This window comes from Alosa sapidissima, chromosome 18 (assembly GCF_018492685.1).
Source record: "Alosa sapidissima isolate fAloSap1 chromosome 18, fAloSap1.pri, whole genome shotgun sequence".
NCBI lineage: Eukaryota > Metazoa > Chordata > Actinopteri > Clupeiformes > Clupeidae > Alosa > Alosa sapidissima.
The window spans coordinates 20,283,165-20,291,518 of record NC_055974.1 but is presented as its reverse complement, the minus strand read 5'-3'; the positions used below and the strand labels follow the sequence as shown (position 1 = coordinate 20,291,518).

Genomic DNA, 8,354 nt, shown 5'->3' with positions numbered 1-8,354 from the left:
GTATAAGTATAAACATATAACCAAACTCCACTGTACAATAGAGACAGTAGTAAGATAAGAAAAACTAACAAAACTAAATACTAAATATACTATATAAATAAATGTAAAAAATCCAGTGTGCTTGAGGGTGATCAAGCATGAGACGCTTGTAGTGACTACTTTTGGCAAAAAGTAGTCCAACAGTAGTCCTTTAGTTATGTGTGCATGGTAAGATGCTCAAGAGAGTGAGTGTCATGGTGAAGGTGCAAAAAGTAGTCCAACATTAGTCCAACAGTGCAATAATAAGGTCTAGAGACCAGCATAAATAATATGGACAAATCGGAGAGTAAAGTACAATGTAGACAAGGTAATATAAAAAACTATGTCAGTGCAAGAACAGGTTGAGGTAATAGGGTTACAGCCATTCAGTATTGTAGCAGAAGCCATTGATCATGTGTGCTAATATAGCATGAAAAACAGTGTAGCAGGAAAACAGTAGTAAAAACATTAGGCTGTGGACATTAGTAAAACAGTAGTAAAGCAGTAGTGGGCAGTCAGTACTCAAACATGGAGAGGGTGGAGAGGCAGACAGACTAAGCAGAGCCTCTTCCCTTTAGTGAAGCATTGAACAGTTCAATGGCCCTGGGGACAAATGACTTCCTCAGCTTTTCAGTTGTGCATGGCAGTGAGCTAAGTCTCCAGCTGATCAAGCTCTTTTGCTTTTTAATAGTGCTGTAGAGTGGATGGCATTCATTGTCCAAGATGTTGATCAGTTTGTTCAGGGTCCTTTTGTCAGATATTGAAGTGATGCACTTCCTTACCAGCCTGTCAAGTCGCCCAGCATCCTTCTTCTTTGTGCTTCCTCCCCAGCATACCACTGCATAGAAGAGGACGCTGGCCACAACAGACTGGTAGAACATCCTGAGGAGCTTGCTGCACACATTGAAGGACCGCAGCCTCCTCAGGAAGTACAGCCTGCTCTGCCCTTTCTTGTAGAGTGCGTCAGTGTTGGCTGACCAGTCCAGTTTATTGTCCAGGTAGAGACCCAGATACTTGTAGGTGCTTACCACCTCCACATTGACCCCATCAATGGAGACTGGTAGCAGAGCGGGCTTAGACCTGCGGAAATCCACCACCATCTCCTTGGTCTTTGAAGTGTTGAGTTGAAGGTGATTGAGTTTGCACCATTGCACAAAGTTCTCCACCAGGCTCCTGTACTCCTCCTCTTGCTCGTCCCTGATACACCCCACAATTGCAGTATCGTCAGAGAACTTCTGCATGTGGCATGACTCGGTGTTGTAGCAGAAGTCAGATGTGTGCAGGGTGAACAGGACTGGAGAGAGCACAGTTCCCTGTGGCGCTCCAGTGCTGCTGATCACAGTGTCAGAGAGACAGTTCTTCAGTCTGACGAACTGTGGTCGCTCGGTCAGGTAGTCTGTAATCCAGGTTACCAGGTGAGCATCCATGTTCCATGTTCGGTCCATGCCCGATGTCCATGTTCAGTAGCCTATATTTTCATTTAGCCAAGCAGTGACATGTGGTTTAATGCATGGGGTAACATGACGTGAGACAGACAGAATATGAGACTGTCTTGCCTATCCCTGAATCCTGTCCCTCTCAAATCACTTTAAAATGGTGTGATTAGCAACCAGAATTAAAAAAAAAATCTAAATGTTTAATGTTTGGGTTTAGTTTATGAAGTGTTGCTTTTTATTTGGGGGGGGGGGGGGGTCCAGGAGAAAATTGCCAGGGCCGAATTTTGTTCCCAGTCCGACCCTGCATCAGTCCCAACATTTAGAAACATCGAAAAGTCCAAGCGTGAATTGGGTGTGTTTTGATTTTGAGAGAGACTGGAGAAGGGCCGTATGTCTCACAGCAACTGCGATAACCTTGTTTCTTGAAGGCTATCCTAACCTCCAAATATCCACATCTAATGAGGGTCGGCGACTATCCAATACCCAATACTATTTGCAATACCCTCGATATGCATATTATTGGAAAGTTTAGTTTATGGCCGTTCGTGTGAGTACAATAACTTTTAACATTAAATTTTACCAAAACGACTGGTTTCGCCTTGCAGGGTCACATTTCATTTGTTGTCTTATCTTTTTTTATTCAAAACAATTCTAGGTATCTAGAGTATCTACTGTATACTCAAGTCTAATTACCACCAGACACAAATAATCATCACCTACATCTTCTCTCTCTCTCCAAAATCTCTTCCTCTGAGATGCACGCGCTATAGGCTATAATTTAGACTACCCGACATTTCAAATGTGACTCTCTAATCAACTTGTTTTAGCTCTTAAACACAAAAAATACAATGTTCAACGGAGCTGGTGTGTGTGAGGCGCACTCTTAAAGACGTGACTAACCTTTCGGTTTCATTCGGTTAAAGTTCTTGTGCGTAGGCTATTATAGAATCCAATCCTGTCGATGCCCCTGCTATTTATCAATGTAGCCTTTTATTGTTTTTTTGCCATACATCGTCTGAGCTGTGATGAAATCGTGTGTTGTTTAAAGTTGGGACGATTTAGGCCTAGGCTATACTGCCCATATTGGAATAAAAAAAATAAAGGCCCACCCTAGGCCTACTTCGCAAAAGTCCACTCCGTTGAAAAATCCTGGCTATGGCACTGTTAAGGACCTCGTGTCGGAATGACAGGACGTTTGAAAAAAGGTCAAGTGCCGCTACTCCGACAATGAAAAAAAAATGGCGCAGTAGTGGGACGCCTGAAAATTAATGTTAATGCCGCCACTTCGACAATTAGACACCAATGTCTAAGTAGCGGCATGTCGGAATAGCAGCATGTAACCCAAAGTTGCTAACTTAGTTAGCAACGATGCCTTTGGGAAACGTACCCCTGGTGAGCCCGGGTTTTTTACAACTTGTCTCAATTAGTTCCCACAAGGGTGCTTGTGAGAGATGTTTGGGTAACACTTTACGGTAAGGGTACATGAATTATCATGAAATGATGCATGAATTAATTAATGATTTATGTATTACTCCATTCCTTAATATCTCATGAATCATCTCATACATGAACTCATACATGAACAGCACATTATCTTTCCATGCTTGGCGAAAAACTTCCAGTTTAGTGGTACACCATTTTTGTTCAAGTTTACACGCTTTTTGTTTGAGGGTTTTTGTCTGTGTGGTATACCATGGAGCACGCCTTACTTGTTTTCTTATTTTCTTTTTGAGTGGTGCTAGAGAGTCAAGGGTTGTGCGTAATGAGTTCATCACATTATCAGTTAACAAATCGACCTCGGCTGGATTAAGGAAAGGGCCTTCTGATACCTCATGAGTCCGGAATGGGGCAAGCGTAAGTGACATTTTTTCTAGAAAGTCTGCATTAGTTTTTTGAGATAGGCCGCGGCTGTAGTATTCAACTGAATTAGGTACTGCATATTGTAATCAGGGCTTTGAACCGATTTTTTTTTTCCAATCGGTTCGTTCCGAACAGAAACGGAATTATAACGTTTCCGGTTATGAGTTCCACCAATAAATTGACGTTCCCGAACCGGTTAGAACAAAAAAATACTGTTCCCGGAACGGTTAATTTCGTTCCTGTCAGCTGTTTAATGCTATAGAATTATGTCACATCTTTCTCATCCAGCTTAAACCAAATGTAATAATATTACAACCATTATTAAATAATAATAATTATATTATTAATAATAATAATAATAATTAAATAGGCCTACAATTATTTCAAATGTGTAGTTTATTGTTAAAAGAGAAAATGAAACAACATTATTAAGACACGTGGTTATGCCACTCGGGCAACAACAAATTCCAACTGTCGGGGGGAAAGGCCATCCAGTAGGCCTACTCATACCGTAACAAGCCATCTGTGCATTAGGCAAACAGAGGTGTTGGCGCCATTTAGCCAAATGTTCGCTAGTCCATCATTAACGTGGAGTCGACAAATATAGCTATTGTTATTGTGTTTGGAATGAGCGTTTTAATTAACGATGAATAGTAATTTACCCCTTATTTAAGATGTGGAGTGGAGACTTTGTAATCCACCGATCTCTCTCCATACAGTCAGCGAATGTCTGATGTGATGTCACACAGGAAGTGAACCTCAGCCGTCATGGTAACGTGCGCAGGAAAATAATTACTTTTTTTTTTAGGCAACGAAAACTTTGAGGAACGAAATAAAACCGGTATTAACCGGCTACCATTATTTTTAAATAAGTGTTCCTGTTCCAGAACATAAAAAATAATAACGTTTCCGGTTTCGTTCCTGTTCCCTGTAAAATACAAAAAGTTCCCGGTTTTCGTTTTCGTTCCTTGAACCGGTTCAAAGCCCTGATTGTAATATCATTTTAAAAGTAATTAGATGGTGGTCAGTTAAAGTCGGGTGTCGTGGTAAGATTGCTAACTGCTCTATGCTTATGCCGTATGACAAGACTAGATCAATAGTATTGTTATCTCTGTGTGTGGGTGAATTAACATTTTGCCAGAACCTGACATGGTCAGTTAGGGATTGAAATGCAATTGTGAGACAATCGTTCACATTATCCATATGAATATTAAAATCACCCAATATAAGTATTTTTTTCCTGTTTGAATAGTTAAAGTGGAGAAGAAATCAAAAAATTCCTCTAAGAATTCAGTGTAGGGGCCAGGGGGTCTGTACCATGTGACCACAGTTACAGGCTGATTAGTTTTCCAGTCTGGAGGTAAAAAATGGAGGACTAGAACTTCAAAAGATTTAAACTTGTGTGTGAGCTTGGGAGATGTGAGAAGACTAGATTGATAAATTGTAGTTACTCCAACTTCCCTGCCAGTGTGGCGTGGTACATGATAATTCAAATAAGAGGGAGGTGTAGACTCATTTAATGGAAGGTATTCATCTGGTTTAAGCCAGGTTTCAGTAAGGCACATCACATCTGATTGTCAGTAATAATTTCATTAACCAAGGCAGTTTTGTTTGACAGTGATCGGATATTAAGTAAAGCAAGTGTAAGTTGTGTTTTTGGTGGAATTCGCTTAACCGAAAAAGTTTTTTTATCATAATAAGATTGCTACGATTAATTTGGTACAGACACCCTCTCTATTTGGCCTTGTATGCCCTGTATGCCTGGGTGACTGTTAGGACGGCAGAGATCTGTGTAAAGACATTATCTCTGCTTCCTGGATCTCTGGTTTGTCAGGAACTAGCCTCGGTTAAGTGACGGTCTATGTTCCTTGAAATGAGATAAGTACCCCTTGATGTGGGATGGATACTGTCTCTTTTCAACAGTCCAGGTTTCCCCCAGAAGGAGCTAAAGTTATCTAAAAGAGGATATATAGGTAGGTGATGCATGATGCGCATCATGTTTTTGTAGTGATATCTGCTGTAGGTCTTTTCTGACATACAACGGTGTTGACCTATTTGTCTGACTTGAGTGTAGACAAGAAATATTTTTTTTAGCTTTTTAGTTTTATTACATGACAATATTGACTTTTGATGTTTGTGTGAACTATCGTCAGTATGTAAGATGCTGCTTAAAATATGCAGTTTATTTCATTTTTATCAGCATGCGTTGATCCATTGTTTTTGTTCCATAAGCAGTTTTTCTGTAACCAATTTAATGAAATCTGGCGGAAGACCCCATTACATATTTGATTGGATACAAATTAAGGGCTGGATCCAGGAATTTCTTTAAATTAATTTGCATTTTGGTCAGACGATTTTTTTTTGCACATCCTGTATTTTTAGCAGCAACAAGTGGTTGCTAGTTTAAAAAAAAAAGACATTATCTCTGCTTCCTGGATCTCTGGTTTGTCAGGAACTAGTGTCAGGAAGTGCCGGTCTATGTTCAGACGATTTTTTTTTGCACATCCTGTATTTTTAGCAGCAACAAGTGGTTGCTAGTTTCAAAAAAACAAAAGAAAAATGTTGTACATTCATTTTCAATAGAATTTGTGATTTACTATTATCATTATTATTTTATTTTTAATTATTTTTGTTTAGGCTGCTGAAATAGTTTAATACAAGGCTTTATTCTTCAGTTGCTAGGTTACATCCTGTCTCTGACCTACTGTATTTCTTGAACAGAATCCTCAACTCTCTTCTGTGGCACCTTCATCCAACTCCTACACCATGGCTGTGGAGATTGTGCTGTCCTTGTTCCTCTCTGCTGGTCTGTGTGCGGGGCTGCCCACTGTCATCTGGGCCCTCTACTCTCTGAGACGCCATCAAGATGCAGGGGGTCATGTCTCAGCCTTCATCATCTTACTCATCCTAAGTGACATAGCGGAGCTGCTCATGAGTCCTTTTGTGAACACAAACTTTCTGGATGGAAATCCATGCTATCGTTTTTTACCCTGCTGGGTGCTTTACAGTGTATTTTCAGTGGCAAGGCTTGGGGGTTTGCACTTTCACCAGCTGGTGGTGCTAAAGGGGATTCTGTCTCTTGTTTACCCATCATGCTCTGTGCATTTCCTCTGGTGCTTAATTTTTTCTGTCACCATGTGGATCTTTGTGATCTGCTGTCACTTTTTCACCTTTGGCTACACCATCAACCTCATCTTCTGTGTGGTGCCAGTGATCCTGGCCATCATAACAAGTGTGTTTACCATCAGACTTTCTCACTCATCTCCTAGCCCACTCAGACACAAGCGTCCAGGTTTCTCTGTGCTTGCAGTTGCCCTGTTCACCCTTGTAGTGCTCTACATGCCGTGTTTGGTCCTGAGCTGTGTGACCTATCCTGACCCTTTCTATGACTCCCCATGGGCCACTACAGTTGTGTCCATCATGAGCTTACGAGTGGTGACAGAACCTCTGCTGTGTGTGCTGGTGTGCAGGTGTAACCTGCGTTGTGTTGAACCGTGCGGATCAACACTGCATTCTCCCACGCAAACAGCAGCACCTCAAATCGGAAGTCGAGTGTATATAGAGTAATTGAGCTATAAGCCCAGGCTGCTACTGTAGCTCTCTCACTAGCACAACTATTAAGGCATTGGGAGGGAGGTTTACACTGCAATACAATAGTACATAAAATGATATTAATATTTTGTTATTGCTTATTCAGAGAAAAGTTCATGTTTTGACGCACCTAGGAGTCCAGAACTAGTGCCAGTTTTTGATGTCCTTCTGATGGTATGATTGGCTCTGACTGAATTGTTTGAATGTTTGATTTTATTCAGCTCTAGCTTATTTGAAAGCGTTTTTTTCCAGGAAATATGTGTGATACTAAGAAAACAAATATGTATATATATATTTTAATGTTAATTCTACTTAAATCTGCAGTACAGAAACTTTGATTAATTTATTTGAAGACTTACCAAAGTTTCTCTGGTCTGTTATAAAATGTCAACTTATTAGATGATAATAGCACTATTTTTCAATGTCATATGGTTTGTTTCACACCTTTCACTTTTATATATATATATATATATATATATATATACACAGACATTACAAAGCCATCATATCATTGCTGATAAGTCTGTCCTTTGTATCTTGATACTGAATCCATGCATTTCCACTGAATTATTTTTGGAATCTGATCCCGTTATCATACCTGTTCGTTCGTACTCATCGCTCGACTTATCGTGACTAAATTCAAGATGGCGTCGAACGGTAAAATTCCTTAAGGTACTGTCTGTATAAATCGTCTTGTAAATGAACTACCAGTGCTTTTTCAAAGTTCTCAATGTCTCATTTTAAATGTCAAGGCCCTCGGAAGTCTACCAATGAAGTATGGAGCTACTTTGAGCCTCGTAAATGGTGTAAAACAGTGATTTATTTGCATGGCTAGGTCAATGCCCGAGGCACCCCCAACGAAAAACTGTTGGTAGCATTTGCTAACTAGCGCCAGATTTCTGAGTGCAGGGGACAAGCCGAGATGAGCTATGAGACATACGTTCATACTCGGTATCATGTTTCAACACACTTTAGGTCAAAACCACACCGGAATTCTCCTTTAAGGATTAACAAATATGTTTTTCCTCATTAATTGAGTCTTATTTAGTAGGTGTTATCAGTGTGTTTCTTTTGTTATAAATGATGAAATCCTAATATGTACACTGAACTCATGATGAATTCATAAGGTACAAACAGTAAACTAATTCATAATACATTATGTTTACATACTGAACACATGTTGAATTCATAATGAGCTAGAGATTATGTCAATGTTACTTTAGGTGAATACCTCACTTATTTAACAACAGTTTAATCCTCAATACCAATTTCAAGTTTTTGCCTGAAATTGCACAGCGCCTGCTTCAGAGGGCACTGTTCCCACCTAGTTTTGCCTATAATCAAATGCTTGACCTCTTTGGAAAGCTAAGACATTGTAGTTTCTTGGACAACAATCAGAAGAACTGTGTGATGTACTAAAACAGAGTTACAGAAGCTAGAATATTGTTT

The 8,354-nt window shown here is 39.9% G+C and overlaps 1 protein-coding gene across 1 annotated transcript; it reads left to right on the top strand.

Annotated features, from left to right (window-relative positions):
* The first annotated feature begins 5,224 nt into the window (after nucleotides 1-5,224).
* Nucleotides 5,225-7,279, top strand: LOC121689656. Its single transcript, XM_042069664.1, has 2 exons — nucleotides 5,225-5,287; nucleotides 6,036-7,279. The coding sequence occupies exon 2, from the start codon at nucleotides 6,081-6,083 to the stop codon at nucleotides 6,879-6,881; it is 801 nt and encodes a 266-aa protein (XP_041925598.1). The 5' UTR covers nucleotides 5,225-5,287; nucleotides 6,036-6,080; the 3' UTR covers nucleotides 6,882-7,279.
* The last annotated feature ends 1,075 nt before the right edge of the window (nucleotides 7,280-8,354 follow it).

Excerpts from the sequence above, each read along its gene's own strand:
- LOC121689656 (XM_042069664.1), top strand. The coding sequence starts at position 6,081 with ATGGCTGTGGAGATTGTGCTGTCCTTGTTCCTCTCTGCTGGTCTGTGT.